This window comes from Zootoca vivipara, chromosome 11 (genome assembly GCF_965207765.1).
Source record: "Zootoca vivipara chromosome 11, rZooViv2.hap1.1, whole genome shotgun sequence".
Lineage (NCBI taxonomy): Eukaryota > Metazoa > Chordata > Lepidosauria > Squamata > Lacertidae > Zootoca > Zootoca vivipara.
This window is the reverse complement of record NC_142594.1, coordinates 28,760,565-28,779,502: the sequence shown is the minus strand read 5'-3', so window position 1 is coordinate 28,779,502 and position 18,938 is coordinate 28,760,565. Positions and strand designations below refer to the sequence as shown.

At 43.4% G+C, this 18,938-nt stretch overlaps 1 protein-coding gene across 14 annotated transcripts in view; it reads left to right on the top strand.

The window, feature by feature from the left end:
• PHF14 (PHD finger protein 14) overlaps positions 1-3,618 on the top strand; it is a 146,572-nt gene extending 142,954 nt beyond the window's left edge. For all 14 annotated transcript variants that reach the window (XM_088654004.1, XM_088653999.1, XM_088654001.1 and 11 more), the window contains one exon: positions 2,741-3,618. In XM_088654004.1, the coding sequence (XP_088510130.1) occupies positions 2,741-2,803 (63 nt within the window). In that variant the 3' untranslated portion in view covers positions 2,804-3,618. The remainder of the gene's footprint in view (positions 1-2,740) is intronic.
• Positions 3,619-18,938: the final 15,320 nt, after the last annotated feature.

The following is an 18,938-nucleotide window of genomic DNA, read 5'->3' as shown; positions in this document are numbered from 1 at the left end:
GATCTTAAGCATAAAATAGGCAGCAACTAAATTATACAAGAAGGTGGAAATGTTAGCATTTACATCTTCTTGGGAAGATTAATTGTGAATATGTTGCAAATGCTACTGGAATCTATGCCTGCTCAGCCCCCTCTCTCCTAGCTAGTAGCAGTTTGCCACAAGTGAGTGGTAGCCTTGGTCTAGATCAGAGCTTTCCAAACTCTGTGTCGCGACATGTTAGTGTGTCGACTGCAGTGTGTAGGTGCATTGCACAAACACTCCCCGCACTCTTCCCGGGGCTAAAAAGGGGTTAGTTTAACCTCCGGTTTGCTAGTGAAACTGAATTACTGTGTCACGAAATGATGCGTGTCTAAAAAATGTGTCACCAACATGAAAAGTTTGGAAAGCTCTGGTCTAGATGATAGCAAATGCCTCCTTGGTGAAGGAAAAAAATGGCAATTTACAGCTGTTGCAACACTCTTGGTTTCTTCGTTTTGTTTTTAAACTTCTCTGGATCCGATTTGTAAGCCACTTTTGACCAGGGTTTTCTGGATCCATTTCAACCTAGCCTTTAGTCGTGTTTTGGGTCTGAGTGCTTTGGTCACCCCAGCGGACAATTGCTTTCTTTGCCTCTCAGTGCCTTTCGTGCTGTCATTCATTTTCTTCTCAATCACCTGAATGTGTTGGAAGAAACTGTTTTGCTGAGATTCATTTCTTACATCACAGTGATATTTCAAGAGGTGGTGCTGGAGAATGAATGTTGAACTCAGTGGCAGCGACTGTCTTTAATTGTGAAGTGCAGTGTTAGCATTTGAGGAAACGGTTTGCCATCATAGGGTGAGATGTAAGCAATATGCTGGTGACACCCAACTCTCCTTCCTCATCAGATGTAGCAGTGAGGACTCTATGCTTTCTGGAGTGACTAATGGACTGGATGAGGACAAAACTCAATCCAGTTAAGACTTATGGCTGGAGCCCAGGAAAGTAGTGGCTCTATTTGTCCTAAATGAGGTTTTACCCCGTGAAAGAAAAGATTTGCAACTCAGGAGTGATCCTAAGCTAGTATGGCTCATGGATTATCAATCCATCAATCTCCTTTATTGGCATAAAAAAAGGTGCCTCGTATACATGGATCAAAACACAACACAGTTAATGAAACATAGTAGGAGATACTTTAGGATAAAACTGTCCAGACATTGTGAGGTACGAAAACGGCTCTTAGGACCTACGGTGATGTAATTTAATAGCGTCGCTCAAAAATCTTGCCACATTCTCCACAACGTCATTAATACAATTGTTCAGCAGATAAGACAGCCTGGAAGAGTCAGTGCGATAAATCCCCTCCTTTAATAAGGGGTCCAAGTACTTATTTTTTTGCATAAAATGGGCAATAAAATAAAATGTGTGATAGATTTGATCTGTTTTGTGCCACAAAGTCATTATCTTTCACAGTATGGGATTTTCGAGAATCTACCTTGCAGAACTGCAGGCAGTAAGAAGTTCATCCTTGGGAGGGAAAGAGCTCTGCATAAGTGGGGATCGTAAAGCTGGTGTAAACATGGAGTGTCTTGGCCAAACTAGGGTGGAATTCCCAACCTCATGGATAAGGAAAGGGTAAGGAAACGGAGTATCAGGTAGCAAAAGGCTCTGATAAAGAAAGGGAAACCTGGTAGGCCTCTCCTTCAGGGAAATCACACTTGTATATTTTGCCATCAGAATTCATGGGGATGAAGTAGAATCCCAATGATTCCCAGCAGCAAATGTTTCTGTGTGCCTCACTTAACCTGGAGGAGAGGCTTGATGGAACTTCTGCCACTTGCCAATTCTTCAAGGTGAAGCTTTTCTTCCATAAGGGAAAGAAGACTTCTGTGCAGGGCTAGCATCAGTTCAGACCCTTTCAAGCATTCCTTGACATTCAAATCTCCCATTGAGGAATGCTTGAAGGACCTAAGTGGTTTACAGGTGAGCACCAGGCCACTTGCCAATTTCTACTTCTGGATGCTTCAATAGTGGCTGTAGGTAGGAGCAGTTTCACCAACTTCATCAGTGTCACATTGGTGTTGTTCTTAGATAAGGACTTTCTTTTGCATGTTCTGGCAACGTCTTTTCTTGACTACTATAATGCACTCTTAAAGGAGCTACTGTTGACCATTTTGGACCATTTGAATTTTCAGAGCTATCTGGGACCATATTCTAGAGCTTGTAAGACCAGTTCTTTCAGACTTCTAGATGGTTTCCAGGCCAAATTCAAAGTGCTAATTGTAACCTGGGTCCAGGATATTTGAAGGCACACCTGTTCTCTTGTGACAAGGCCCTTTTACCGGTTCCATGGGGAAGATGGTCAGTTAACATGATTAAGGCGTTCCTGATGATGGCTGCCCTTGTGGAGCGGTTTCTCAGAGCAACCAAATAGATCTGCAATGTTCACTCCTTTCGAGTACAAGGAAAAATATTCTTATTCTGCCAGAATGTTTTTGTTCTTGTCTTTTTGTCATTTTCCTGTTGATTTTCTGTTGATTTTATATTTGTTTCATTATTTTATTGCTTGTATTTATAATTTAGTTGTTTAACTTTTATTTGACATTGCTTTGAGAACTGCAGAGTTGAAACTTGGCCGATAAATTTGCAGGAATCAGCAAGTGAATATGGATCATAGGTTCAACAAACTTGCCCAGAAAGGTATATTGCATATATAGGCAGCAAGGAGTAATGCATTTTTCTTTTAAAGGTTCATAAAAAGATATCATTTTTTGTTTTGCAGGAGGATGAAAATGAAGCAGAAGAAAATTCACCTCAAGAATCAAACATGGAGCAGAAAAATTAAAAAAAAAGAAAGAAATTTATTTCCTCTTGGAAATGCTTTCAAGTTGTGCCACAGTGATTAAAGTGTCCCATTGTAAAAATTACAGAATGTTGTCAATAAATGACACAGGAAAATAAAATATACATTGCACTGGGGAATTGTTTAATTGGGTCTGGGTGACATTTATGGTTATTTGAAAACATGAATTTTCAGCACAAGAGGGGGAAAAAACTATTAAGTGTATAAAAGCTTTGGAGTTATGAGCGGAAGAGCAGAGTTCTCATTACTGTTAATTTTTGCTATGCAAAGTTGTTGAAATTCTTCATTGCATTATTTAATGTAACTCCTGAAAGGCCAAATATCCCTCAGCATTGATGCATGGCTTTGCTACTTAGGAATTTGAATAAGTATGTAATTACAAAACATACAGAAATATATGAGCTAAAATTAATAATTAGGGAGGGCAACCAGTTTCTCTTGATTGTGAAAAAACTTGGCAAAATCTGTGTTTTTCTTGATCCATTCCAAATACTTGGCATTTTCATAGCATGAACCAGATTCTCCACTGTCAATTATCTGCTCTTACGTGGAGTGTTGCAGCTTCCCCGTTCTTCCTTTCACGATCTACCTAGAATTTATTTATCCCTTAGCTTAGAAAATGTTTTATTTGATCTATCCTTACTTTATATAAGGAAACCTGATCTGCAAAGCCCTCTTTTTCGTGTGTAGCTTTGAGTTTTTTTAGTAGGGCTGTAACTGAATGTTAACAAATTTTAATGGATTGTCAGATTTTTAGTTTACTTTAATCTATTGATTAAATTTGCATATTCATAAAACTCCCCTCCTTTTTTTCCTTTTTGAAGTTTATTGATTGAACATGCATACATCTTCCCACTGTGAAGTGTGCTTTATGGTTTATCATTCTTTATTTCCTTCTAGCAACAAGTATGCTAATAAAACCTGTTAATCAAAATCACACAAAGGTCCAACAGGTACCGCATTGTATTTTCTACCAGAGTCAGCCAGATAAATCCCCCTATTTCCATGTGCTCCCAACTACTGGTGTTCACCTGTGTGACCCGGGGAGGGTGTGTGTGGCCAGACGAGAGTTATTTGGGGGGGGGGGGATAGAGGTGCACAGAGGGCCACATTTACACCCTCCAGGCCCAAGATTCCCCATCTCCACTGTTTAGTATATCTGTTTATTTACTGTTTCTTTATTTAGCATGAGTTAGTATTAATTCAGTGTATATTACTTGGACATGGCCCACCCTTGAAGAAATGTGGTTTTAGGATTCCAGACGCTGACATCAACATGGAATTGATATGTAAATGTTGCTACTTATAATGCATCTGTTATACTTTTTAAAAAGTGAAATAGATCACTTGCAGCAATATTTTTCACAAGCCAATTTGCATTTGTTTGCAAATTATTTGAAAAGGCCAGTCATCCAAGAGAAAGGGGGCAATCTGAATTGTTTATTGTAACTTCTGTCTTTTTCCTGGGTCCCTGGGAAAATCCTATACTTATTCCTGTTACTTTAGTTTGCTCCTGTGTCAGGTGGAAAGGGACTACAAGCTTGCATAAGTTTCATACTATGAAAAGTGAAGGTTGATGAGAAACTGACTCCATTTCACATTGACCTAAAGAAAACAATTTTTACATACCAATGACTGAGCAAGCTCTGTTACCTATCCAAATGGTTCTGGTGTGCCATCATTGCAGGCCATAAATATTTCCCCGTGGTGAATTCGGTGTGGGTTCTGCAGTGCTGTTCTCTGGGAAAAGCAGAAAAATGCTGAAGGCAACAGCATGAAAATGCATGCAACTATGGCATAATTCTGATTTGTTTTAGAACGATTAATTTCCTTGTTACAAAGCCAAGTATGAACAACCCTTTAAAACCACTGAACCATAAAAGCCATTTCCTTAAGGGTTTTAAATTTGGGAACAGACTCATGAAATTTATAGCTTTGATGAGAGATTCTTTGCCCGCAGTCAAAATGAGAACCAGATCATTGGTTTCCCAGCATGACACCTATGTGTTCTTGTGTGCAGTAGATATCATTAGGTTCATAATAACACAGCTATCGCCACATAATGTCTGAAAAGGTTCATATTTGATACTTAGTTTAAAACTCCTATTTACACCTCCAGAATGCTAAACAGCTGGGGGATTCACTTTATTTTAAAGATGGCATATAACAGCATCCTTACATAAAATAAAATGCTATTTAGCTAAGAGTATAATAGGTTTAATGCTTAATCTAGGTTTTGCTCTGCTTTGTCTCATCACAGCCCTTTCACAAAATAAGCATGGTAAACATGCACTGAATCAATGAAGAAGACAATTTAAATACAACCCCCCCCCCCAATAAAAAAAAACATGGAGCAGTTCTTTCTGGCTGGGGCTCAATGACAGTGGTATACATCACAGGAATATCATAATCATGGTTTCATATCATTTTAAGTAAATGCGTTTTAATCTACTTGTATAAGGAGGGATGTAGCTGGTCCAAAATGATCTTTAGTGTAAGCTTGTGCTATCTCTGTGACTTGATTGGGAGTCTTACACTGTCCTTTCTCCAGGGGTAGGCTGGGTGGTGCGGGGCCGGCAGGGGGGGCGCCTTGCGGCAAAGCCACGCGGAAGCTGTGCTGTTCATTGCGCCCGCCCACCAGGGCGGGGGCGCCGGAGCAATCTCCGCGCCAGGGCGCCCAACCTGCTTGAGACGGCCCTGCCTTTCTCCAGCATTTTCTTGGGCACATCCAGATTAAGCTCGGCTTTCACTAGTATTGCGAAAAGAGCAATAAATCCCACTGCGCAACAGACTATTGGAAGTGGGTTGTTGGCTGAAACAACTGCTGCCCACTTAACTACACCCAAGTTGCATTCTCGAGTCTTAAGGGGCTGGGTCTACATAAAAGGAGCCTGCTGGATCAGGCCGATGGCCCGTTTAGTCCAACATCATGTACTCACAGTGGCCAACCAGATGCCTGGGGGAAACTCAAAAGCAGGACACACTCCCATCCTGTGGTTTCCAGTAGCTGGCATTCAGATGTATCCTACCTCCAACCATGGATGTAGAATATAGCTGCTGGTAGCCTTTATCTCCATGAATTTGTCTAATCCTCTTTCTAAGCCATTCAAGTTGATGGCCATCACCTCCTCCTGTGCCAGAAGAGGTAGGGGAGCACAACAGGTTCACTCGCACTGGGTGTGGAGCCTTGGGGACGCCACAACCATGAGCTAGAATGGAAAGGGAGAGTGGGGGGGGGCACTGAATTTTGGCATTGCACAGGGTGCTGCTGAAATTTGAGACCCCCAAGGTCTGCGGGAGCAAGTTCAATGGTTCAACTGGGCACTGCATGAAGAAGTACAGTACCACAGCGGATTTTGCTACCAAACTCTGCCACTTTGTCCTTACCCACAACCACTTCAAATTTGGTGATGACCTGTTCCTCCAGATCAGCGGCACAGCCATGGGCACCCGCATGGCCCCACAGTATGCCAACATCTTCATGGCAGATTTAGAACATCGTTTCCTAGACTCCTACCCACTCAAACCTCTCTTGTACCTACGATACATTGACGATATTTTTATTATCTGGACACATGGACAACAGGCCCTGGAAACCTTCCACCAGACATTCAATGACTTTCACCCCACCATCAACCTAACAATGAACCAATCTATGCAAGAAATACATTTTTTGGACACTACTATAAAAATACAGGATGGACGTATAGACACCACCTTATACAGAAAACCAACTGACCGACAAACATATCTACATGCTTCTAGCTACCATCCCAAACATACCAAACAATCCATCGTATACAGCCAGGCCCTACGTTACAACCGTATCTGTTCCAACTCTACAGACAGAGAATCTCACCTAAGAGATCTACAGCAAACCTTTTTAGAACTAAAATATCCACCTGATGAAGTTAAACAACAGATCAACAGAGCCAGACTGATACCTAGGGAGAACCTGCTGCAAGACAGACCCAAAAAAGAAAATAACAGAACACCACTAGTCATCACATACAGCTCCCAAGTTAAAACAGTACAACGCATCATCAGAGATCTACAGCCTCTCCTGGACAATGACAGCTCCCTTTCTCAAGCTCTGGGAGGAAGACCTTTCATTGCCTACAGACAGCCACCCAATCTTAAACAACTCCTCACCCACAATAATACAACCACCAGACTTAACATGGACACTGGTACCAGAGCCTGCAATAAACCCAGATGCCAACTTTGCTGCCACATACACCCGGACAACATCATTACTGGCCCCAACAACATCCAACATACCATCTCAGGACTATTTAATTGCTCATCTTCTAACATTGTGTATGCCATCAAATGCCAACGGTGCCCTTCAGCTCTCTATATTGGACAAACAGGCCAAACCCTACGCCAAAGGATAAATGGACATAAATCTGACATCAGGAACCATAAGACTGAAAAACCAGTAGGAGAACACTTCAATCTCCCAGGACATTCTATACAAGATCTCAAAGCAGCTGTTTTATTACAGAGAAATTTCAGGAACAGACTGGAAAGGGAAGTTGCTGAATTGGAAATCATTACCAAGCTTAAAACCATGGAAGCACCTGGGATGAATAGAGATATCGGATTCTTATCTCATTATGCATGATCAAGCTTTCTTTAGCACCTCAGCCCAGGACTAATTGCAGCCATCAGCAGCCATTAACACCCATCTACAGGTTTACCACTCCCATCAGCCCATCTCCCATTCCCACCACCCTCTGTATATATATATAGGGTCTGACACTTCTGTTTCTAGTGTATCTGAAGAAGTGTGCATGCACACGAAAGCTCATACCAAAATATAAACTTAGTTGGTCTTTAAGGTGCTACTGAAGGAATTTTTTTATTTTGCTTCGACTCAGACCAACACGGCTACCTACCTGTAACTAGTACTTTCTTTTGTCCATCTTCCACCCTTTAGCTCCATTGGATGTCCCCAAGTTCTAGTGTTCTAAGAGAGGCAGAAAATCTTTTCTCTACCCACTTTCTCTACGGCATGCATAATGTTATAAACTATCACGCACATGAGGGCTGGGATTTCAAGACTTGCTTCTAACGCTGCATCTAATCCTGGGGTAGCTAAATAAGCTGCGGCCCACGTGTTGTTGGACTCCCAGTTCCCATCAGACCCAGCCAGGATGGCCAATGGTCAGCAATGAAGGGAACTGTAGTCCAACAAGATTTGGAGATCACTCTGTCAGCTACTCCTGATCTGAACAGATGACACAGGACCCTGGCAACAATTGCAGCCATACCATGTTCTATAGCTTATGATTGCTCATATTAATGACAGTTGTTGAGTAACTTAAATTCACCTATATGAATGGCACACAATGAAAACCTAGTTAAGTAGCTGCCATAAGTAACTTGCAGGATTTTAATTATCTTGTCTACCTATTACTGGGTGTTTTTTTTTTATAAATCTATTCTTAACCTCACAAAGCGGTGTAAATATAATCTAACTTCCTAGTAAAGAAACATGCTATCTTATGAGGGAGGGAGATGGTATTCATGTGGGCACTGCTCATAACTGCTAGTAAATACTCTAATTTTTTAAAAAAAACTATATGCACTGAGCTATTTGTTATGCTATTCATTCTGATATTTAATGGCATTCCTAGGAGAGCTCCTCAAGGTGGCCACATCACAGAAGTATATCTGTCTCAAAAGAAAATTGGTATGCCCGTTATTTTTAGACAGGAGGAACAAGAGTATGCAAGGAAATAAATCAACTCAGGGAGCCACTTCCATGAAATCCAGTGGCCTTCTACTCCAAAATCCTTTTCAGGAAGTTAACTTTTGCAAAAGGCACATCTTGAGACTTAGTTGCCCTGAATTGGCCTATTCTACAAACAAGCACACAATTCATATTAGACATAGGAAATGAGGAACAAAACTTCCCCAATACAATCAGTGCTGAAATTTGCTTTAAGGCTTTTATCCAAAATGGAATAGGAGCTGGATTCCCAGAGCTGTTTGTGTGTGTGTGTGTGTGTGTGCACGCGCGCGTCTCCCTAGATCCACTCTGCCTAAAATCACTTAGCCAGCCATGACCTGGGTTCTGACTCCATTATCCAACCCCCTGCTTTTCTTCCATTACCCTCGATTACTCCTCTAGTCCCCTGCCATCCACAGAGCTTTGCAACCCTTCTTTTGGGATAGCCATGTCTTTACCTGCCCCACACCTGATGTCCTATCTTAATGTGATGGGCAGGGCCGTAGCTAGGGGGTGGTGAGGTGCCCCCCCTGCCAGGGGCACAGGCGAGGGGGGAGCACAAAATTGGCTAAAAATATTCCACACTCTTTAAATAATACTGCTTCATTAGAAATGGTTTTTAATAGATGCTGAATTGAAGGGGGGCGGGGCGGGTTGGAGAAGAAGTGGAAAGAAGAGTTAGTTTGTCCATGGCTAGGGGGCGCAATCTGGATGGTTCTGCCAGGGGCACAAGGTCACCTAGCTACAGCTCTGGTGAACTGTTGAGCAGGAAAGTGTAGCTTGGCGGAAACAGCCTCATGAGCCAAGATGGCCTGGAAAGCCAAATGGGAAGGTGAGCTAAATTGCATCTGGAGGTTGCCTGTTACTGCCATAGTGCTTAATTTTGGAGAAAGAGATGTTGAGGCTCGTCGGTCTCATCCTTGATCCCAAATACTTCTGTAGCTGCTTAGCAGCCTACAAAAGACACTGGGCATGCTTGAATGAAAGTGCCTTCATAGGTTCTTGAGGTTAAAAGTGGCACTGAAAATCAGTTTTGATGCTGGAACCTGATCAGCAGCCACAAATGGCAAATAGGGGCCTTTTATGCTACATTCCACCCACAAATCTCTTTCCTCCACACCCACCCCACTCATTCTATTAATGCATGAGACACATTTTAGGGCTTTATTAGATGATCCAGATCATATAATTCTATAGGGCATTTTGTGTCTTGGAAAATCAGTCCATTTATATGCTTATTAAGAAATGAGACACGTTTGAGATTGAGTTTTGTTAGCTTCCCCCCCTTTTTTTCCTTTTTTAAAAATAAATTGCTCATATTAGTTCATGTCTCCATATTTGCTACTTCCCAATGAGAATTTGGCCTGAGCGCAGATTCACTCTGACATTGTTTTAAGGGTACAAACTAAATGTGATAAAATGCCCACCCAAGTCCTGCCACTTAAATGTGCAGAGATACAAATGTAGTCTTTGCATCTCCAAGGACTGCTTCTGGTAATTACTCCCTCTTTTATTTTATTTTTATAATGCCATGTCTGCATTTAACATTAATCACAAGCAGGATTCACTGCGCAAATTGCTGACAGAGAAACTCTGCCTTGAGAATAATTTGTCTTCCTGCCTTCATCTGTGGAACAGCCATTTAGGAAAAAAAGTGAGAGAAAGAGGGAAATGTGCAAAAGCCGAGTGGAAAGAGGATTTTAAGAAAATGAAGGAAATTGAAAATGGCAAAACACCAAACGTGACAGTTCTCAAAAACAGAATGAAATCGTATTAAGCGTTTTAAATAAAAGCACAAAAACTAAGTATTTTTTAAAAAATAAAATCATAGTTCATTTGTTAAGACATATAGTTCTACCTATGGTGATAATTTTGACATCTACAGTATTTCAATATGAAAAGTACCTGAAACCTAAATAATAGAGTTGTATCCAACACTTATTTGCTCAGCTGAGATTTTGTACAGGGCCTCCTGTTTCTTCAGAGGTGATGCGGTCCCTACAAATGTGAGTCCGTAGCCATGTCTCTAGTTTGCCCATCTGTTATTCCAGCCCGAAGAAGAAGGGGGTCAGCATTTCAGGGCCATATCCCCACAAAGTGACTTGCACAGAAGATAATGCGGAATGATATGTTAGGCCGGGTGGAAAACCCTCCAGATTTGGCTGCACTGCAACTCTCATCAGCCCTAGACAACATGGCAATGTTTAGAGATGATTGTACAGTAGTTGTACTCCAGGAGCATCCAGGGGGGGCCAAAGTGCCCACACTCCTAGGTTAGACTCTGCAGAAGGGTATCCATTACTATAAGAAAGCCACCCTGAATTGCATAAGCCCATTTACTCTCTTAGAGAAAGGTCGTGCCAAAAACAGAAATTGCGAAACCCCATTTGTAAGGTTGTATTGTGGGGGCAAATGGAAATTCATTTGGAAGTGAGTTCCAGGACTGTGAGACCCATCACAGGACCTCCAAGGCAGATTTCAGAATTTTAAATCACGTGGGAACAGCAAGCTCTCCAGACTCACATACACCCCGTTGCAATATGTGGAACATGGTGGGCCAGGTGTGATGATGATAATAATAATAATAATTTAGTATTTATACCCCACCCTTCTGGCTTGGTTTCCCCAGCCACTCTGGACTGCTTCCAACAGAAGTATTAAAATACAATAATCTATTAAACATTAAAAGCTTCCCTAAACAGGGCTGCCTTCAGATGTCCTCTAAAAGTCTGGTAGTTGTTTTTCTAGTTGCTGGGGATTTTATTTATCTCTACTATTTGTAGATTGTCCACCATGTCAACATGACACCAAAGCGGTATTGAAGAGTGCGCAAAATAAAATGACTGGTAAAATGTAACAGTTATTACAAACAACTCATTAGCAGCAATTCCTCTCACTTTCCCGACTGGTATGCCTGCAGTGCCTTCACAAGACCATGTGTGGTTGCCAACAACAGGTGGAGCTCATCTAGGTATGTGTTCCTTCTCTCACTTGTTTCTGAACGAAATGACTTAAGAGGTTGATCCTCTACAGTGGGAGAAGTTCCCAGCCTCTTCCAGAGCTCCCTCTTCCTTTGATTCCGGGACTCCTTTGATTTGCTTTAAGGTAGCACCATCGACAGATCTTGCATCATTTAAACCCAAATGATAAAGTGTGTGGTGGAGCAACTCCTCTATGAGGAAAGATTGCAGCATTTGGGAACATCTTAATTTAGAGAAAAGGTAAGAGGTAATCCAACAGACATTTATAAAACGATGCATTAAATGGAGTAGTTAAGAGAAAAGTTTTTTCTTCCTCTCTCATCACAACACTAGAATTCACGGACATCCCAAGAAGCTGAATGTTGGGGGATTCCAAGCAGATAAAAGGACTTCTTCATAACATAGTTAAACAATGGCATTCACTCCCCAAAGAGGGAGTGATGGCTACCAAGTTGGACAGCTTTAAAAGAGCAAGAGTAATTCACGGAGGGTAAGGCTCCTAATGGCTACTAGCTATGACATCTATGCTCTGCATCCGTGGTTGGAGACAGTAATAGTCCTGGAAATGGCAGGAGAGGAGAGTGCTTTTGTGCTCAAGTCCCACAGGCATCTGGCTGGCCACAGGGAGTACAGGATGCTGGACTGATCACATGAAAGCAAAGGCCCAAATGGGGCTCTAGCCACGCCTTTACAAGGAGGCAGCTGAAGAGATGTTTTTGACTTGCACTCCCTGACAAGCACCTGTGGCCAAACAGTGCAGGGTGTATCCCCTCATCTGTTTCTGCACTGAAATCACTTTATTCCTAGAGAATCATAGTAGGCAGGTATCACGGTCTGGCATGTCACCACGATAGGAACTTGGCTTGCAGCAGCCACACCACACCACATTTGCCTAAGCGCCCGGTGATGTCTGGATAAAGTCCTGTCCTCCTGTTCGTATCTGTGTGAGGGGCTGAGGAAATTCTCATTTCAGTTGGCTTGGCTGTAAGCTTTTTCACTAAATTAACACCCCCATCGGAGCAGCTCAGCAACTCCCAAATATCAGAGTAACCATTAGAAATGTCACTGCACTTCATGCTTATTAGTCCTAAAAATTCAACGGTTAACTTAGTGTGTTTCAGGGAGGAGGGAAAGGCTGACAATGGAGAGTTGCCTGGATACCTTAATTAGCACTTTGAGATTGCCATGCATTGCTGCCCACCTAGATGGGCCTTGCAGGAGAGGCCTGATAGGCTGGGGCTTTCGGAATATATCGATTAAAAAATTTATTTTCTCATCATGAACGCAAAGCCATCAGAAAGACAAATTAATTTAGCTTCAGTGACTTGCGGTTCCCTTATGAGCAGCATCCCAGTTGTTGCTTTCCTTTTTCTCCCTGTCCCCCTAACAGCCTCCCTTTATCTACACTACAGGAAAACAGAGCTGACAAAGGTACAACCTTTGGTACAACCACTTCTAATTTTAGTAAAGCTCTTCCTTTGAGAGCGTTATCTCCTGACACTTCCAATCCAGACTCATCAGAATGCATGTCCAGCTATTTCCCAAATGGTATTTATCAATTAATTAACACTTATAGATTTAATGACTCGTCGTACTAAACTGTTAAAGAGCAAGAGACCTATAAATTTCCAAACAGTCTATGTGAAACATATATAAATATTGATATATGCACACTTTTGAGGAGGGAGGGGCTGGGTTAAATTACTGTAGTTACTAAGCAGCTGACATGTGATATATTCAGTTACAGTCATACCTGTACGCCTCGGTTTGAGTATTTTCAGTTTAAGTACTCCGCGGACCCGTCTGGAACAGATTAATCCACTTTCCATTACTTTCAATGGGAAAGTTCGCTTCAGGTTAAGTACAGACTTCTGGAACCAATTACACTCATACCTCCGGTTAAGTATGCTTCAGGTGGAGTACTCCGCGGACCCGTCTGGAACAAATTAATCCACTTTCCATTACTTTCAATGGGAAAGCTCGCTTCAGGTTAAGTACGCTTCAGGTTAAGTACAGACTTCCGGAACCAATTGTGTGGGTAAACCGAGGTATCACTGTACATACATAAGGTAAGGAGCAGTTTCGGATCTTCGCCTGCACACAAGCCATTTTCTTTTTCCGCTATTGGCAGCCCTCTTTGTAACTGGCAAAGAGCGAAAACATTAGATAAAGTAGTCCTTGCTTTCTTTTGCATAAATCCCCTTGTTGGAAAACAAGTTGTCACCAGTAAATAAAAGGAACAGAAGTACTAGGAAGAGTTTTTAACACATACACACCAACAATAGGGAAGATATGGGTGGAGTTCTGTGGCATCTAAACGGCTGCAGGCCATAACTCTTTTTCCTCCTGTGTCATTTCCCGCGACTCCTAAAAATATGTTTTCAAAGTGTGGTGCTATGTTGTTGCTTTTTGAGAGGCTTGTATTATGAAAGAATAATAGCAATAAATTTACAAGCCTCTGTTTTCTCACCTTGCAATAGCCTATTTTGCAGGGATGGGAAACATTTGGCCCTCCAGATGTGGTTGGGCTCCACCAGCCCCAGGCAGCACAGTCAATGGTCAGAGATTATGGCACTTGCATTCTGGCAGCATCTGGGGAACCACAGGTTCCCCATCCCCACTGTATACTGTACTTCTCTTTCAGCCAGTTGTTATTATGCAAAAGGGCTTATACTGTACAATGCCAGGATATCTTCCTTGCCAATTCCCAGGAATTATATGAAATTCTGCATTTCCTCCACTCAGGTCCTACATAAGCGTGTTTAACTTAAAATTAAGGTCCTCAAAGGTTGCTGCTCTGAAAAGAAGTGATTGTAAAGTTTGAAATGCAGGGGGGAAATGTGTGCCTGTATGCTTTCACAAACCATATGTAACGATTCACACTTCACAAATTTGGCAACAATTTTTGTCAACAGCATTGCTAACCCCTGTTGGGAGATGATATATATTCAGTTGTCATTAGCAGGACTCGAAACCACTTTGGCAAATGGGAGTATTTCCCCATGGAGTGCTCAATATGCTAGCCCCACACCAGTGACCCCACTCTGCCTTAGAATGCAATAACTGTTGGGAATCTTTGTCTACAAACTTCCTGAGCAATCCCTGTAAACCGAAGAAGGAATGTTCTGCAGCTCTGCTAGCAGGTGAGTCTGTCATTTCTGTCTAGAGCTTGTGGCAGCTGCCTTCTCCTCTCTTATTTTTTTATTTAAAAAAATGCACAAAACAGTGAAATTATAAGTACAAATCACACATGTAGAATACAGAGTCTTCTCTTAAAAGTAATTCTTAGCCCTTAGCACCTGCAGAGGACAGTAATTGCTTCCTGCTCTCACCTGAGATTTTCCCTTTCTCCTCCCAGAAGCCTTTGCTTCTTCCCCTTTCCGCCATCTCAGCTTCCTTGAAGAAATTGCAGCTTGGCTTGCAGCTGTAGAAAAGCCAAGTGGATGAATTTCTCTAAAATGAGATTTTTCACTGCCTCTGTCTGCACAATTCTTTGGCAAGGAAACAAGGTCATTCCTTTTCTTCTTTATTTTACTGCCAACAGGTGGGAGCTTATTTGCTGCAACTCTTGAGTAAAATCTTCACTTATTTGTAAAGCTAGGTGCATGCGATTCATTCTAGCCTTAGCATTTTCATGGGGAACGTTTATTTAAAGGTGGATGGGGGTAGATGGAAACCCAACGGCTGTGAGAGAGAGTAAGAATCTCCCTTCCAAAGCTCTCTCTCCAACATGCACCACTCTGGACTGCAGGTGGGGTAGCTAGTTTGATTGTTTCCTCATGTAAACCTCCGTCTCCACCAAAAGCTGGCGTATTAGGAAGGAAGGTTGCAGCCCAGTCCAATGGCTGCTGCAAAATGCCTGCTGCAAATAGTGTGTTGGTTTTTGACTTCCAGGAAAATGTGTACACCCCTCCCTACAAGCATTCAGAAACGTTGGGAGTATAGGAAGCTGCCTTCTGCAGAACAGGACCATTGGTCCATCTGACTCAGTGCAGCCTACACTGACTGGCAGGGGCTTTCCAGAGTTTCCAACAGGGCCTTGGTCCAGGCCTACCTGGAGACACCAGGAACTGAATGCAAAGGTTACAGCCCCACCTGAAAAGTAGTACGGTCCACTTGGATTGCCGCCTTATTCCTACCTTATTCGGCGTAAATCGGACCTCTGCAAAGTTAATGCTCCTGGTTTTCTTCTTTTTAGAAGGGAAAATATGGGCTGAGCGCAACGAAAACGCCACCAGCCTCATTTGTGAATTAACAAAATGCCATATAGGGCTATGAAGGTTAATATATGCATTTTTCCTTGGTGGGGTGGGAGAGCCTACACTTTATTTGGTTACAGTAACAGGTTTGGTGTTTCCTCTCAGGCTTCAGGGTCACACCCAGGGGTCCCCCCCTCCTTCAGCCAGAACTTGCTGGCACCTCTCAGGTGGGCACCATTGGCATTCTAAGAGTACAGGGGGGGGTGTTGGTGGTGAGTTCCAACACCTCTTTTTCTAGAAAAAGGGGGGGGGGAAAGCACTGGTCACACCATAAATTTAAAGCACCTGCCGCCTCAAAGAATCCCAGGAAATGTAGTTTACCCTTCTAGAGAGCTATAATCCTCAGCTTCCTTAACAAGCTATATTTCCCAGAATTCTTTGTGGAGGGAGATACGCTTTTTTTTAATGCAGCATGTACACACAGAATGCACACAGCCTCACAAAACGCACACACACAGACCCACCATGCAGCTTGCACGTGTAAAATGGTAAAGGCAGCTGCAGAAGAAGTTTTCTGTGGCAACCCTCACTTTGTAGCCTCTCAGACACTGTCAGCAGGCCCTGTGCTGTTTCTCTCCCCCCCCCCCCCCGCCACCCCCGGTCAGGTAAACTGGAACGAAGTGGACTGCCTTGATAACATATGCAGAGCTCCTGAGGAGAGGCTGGGAGGGGGGAGCTGACACTTCCCTGCCACCTTCCGATGGCTAGCTTATCTTTGGAGTGGTATTGATTACCTCATGAGGAGGAAGGCTCCATATCCTTACCCCTTGTGTCCCAAGCAAGTTGATTTATGCCAGGCTGGGTAATAGAAGTGGCTGTGAGGGAAAAGAGAGGCCACAAATGAGATAACTTACAACTGGCAACTAGGTGGCTGCAAAAGTCGGCGCTGCTATTTATTTATTTTTTAAAAAAGACCGGCCTGCTGCAAAACCGGCACGGCAGAGCACTCATCAAGGAGTGACCTGCTCCGATATGGCAAAGCACCAGACCCCATTCCAGTGACGGATTATTACACGGCTATCTTGTTTTGCCTTTGTAAGTTATGCCGTGTCGGTGCCTCGTAAGCTGGCAGATTTATTGCCACGCTGCAAGTGTATCACCAAGGCAGAGCAGTTCTGAGGAATTGTGGGGGTCATATGTCTTTCCGCTGGCTTTAGCCAGCAAAGCGCCTCTTTAATCTCAATGAGGAAGGACATTGGCGTCCTTGTGGGGGTAGGTGGGTGGGTGGGGGCGGCGACAGAGGATTCAAACTTTATTTTTGATATTTAAATTAAATTGTGACATCCATTTCCCTTGCTTCCAGATCTAAATGCGAGTCATTATGCCTGGGAAAATTACAGCTGCATTCCTGAAAGTTGGAGGCATGCCAAGGAGAGGTGCACCCTTGGTTGCTGGAGGCTGTACAATCTGTCAGGCAAGTAATTGGCTGAGAGAAAGTCTCTGATCAGGATGTTGCGCTGGTGCGACTGGGCTCTGATGTGCACTTGCTGCTTCCTGCCCTACCATACATACAAAGTGCTTAAATTACAGGGTTGCCAGAGGGGAGTCCCTCTTATGTTTGCGTGGGTCCCTTTAGCTATTGCAGGGGGCATGACTTCAAGGCTAAAAATCCAGGGGAGTGAGAAGCTGGGGCTTGCAACTTTCATTTGAGGAGGCAAGGGCCATCTCAAGGATATTAGGCGCAGTGGTTCAAAGATCCTTCTGGCGCCCCCCCCCCTTCAAAATCCCTCTCTCTCACACACACGGTTTCACCTTTTTACAGCGGGGAAGAGGCAGTTTGGCGAAGCGCGTGCACATTGTGGTGGGCCTTGGCGCTTCAGCTGCTCCCGCCGCCATGCCCTGAGGGCCCCTTCGCTGAGGAGGAGATGGGAAAGGCAAGAGGCAGCCCTCCGGGCGGGCAGCACTCCAACGGGACGGAGGCTCCGGGCGCCGCTCAGCATGGCAGAGGCGGGCGAGGGCGGCAATCTGATGCGGGGAGGTGCTGCGTCCGGCCTCCGCCTCTTCCATGGCACCCTCCAGCGCCCTCCAGAACTTGGTGCCGTGGTTCCCCGCATCACTAGCCTCTATGGAGGCCCCTGAGGATGCCCCTATCTTTCTCCCCATAATTCAAGCACTGTATATGCATGTTGGTGGTAATGCACCACTGCAAAGCTCAAGTGAGATGCATTTGGTGGTGGAATTTCATTGTGGGTGCAATGAGACATGCATATAAATGCATGATTGAATGACGCGGCTAGGATGACTGATCACGCAATTCAGCTGTGGCTCGAGTGGCCACATACACATCACCCAAGAAAGGGAAGAAAGGTGTCAAAGAGAACAGGGCACAGATTTGCAAGTTTACATGTGCTAAGTTTTATGTATAGATGCAAATTTAGAAATAATTACTGTTTGTAGAAATACAACACATCTCACCATACTGGGGAAGATTGAGAACAAGTTGTTGTTGTTGTTGTTGTTGTTGTGATTTATTGAATTTATATACTGCTCTATATCCAGAGGTCTCAGGGCAGTTCACAGAACAAAATCAAAATATAAAACCACTAAATATATAATCAAAATAAAAACAACAACCCAATAAAAGAACCCCATTTGAAAAGGGCATAGGATGTCAATCAAATCAACCAAAGGCCTCATTAAAAAGGAACGTTTCTGCCTGGTGCCTAAAGGTGTATAATGAAGGAGACAGGCAAACCTCCCTGGGGAGAGCATTCCACAGACGGGGAGCCACTGCAGAAAAGGTCTGTTCTTGTGTTGCCACCCTCCAGACTTCTCAAGGAGGAAGCACATGATGAAGGGCCTCAGAAGATGATCCCAGGATCTGGGTACGTTCATATGGATAGAGACGGTCCTTGAGGTATTGCTATCCTGAGCCATTTAAGGCTTTATAGGTAAAAAAACCAGCACTTTGAATTGGGCCCAGAAACTAAAAGCTAGCCAGTGCAGTCGGACCAGGATCGGTATAATATGCTCAAACCGTCTTAGTCCGGTCAGCAACCTGGCCGCTGAATTCTGCACTAGCTGAAGTTTCCAAACCGTCTTCAGAGGCAGCCCTACATATAATGCATTGCAGTAATCTAACCTTGAGGTTACCAGAGCATAGACAACAGTAGTTAGGCTATCCCTGTCCAGATAGGGAC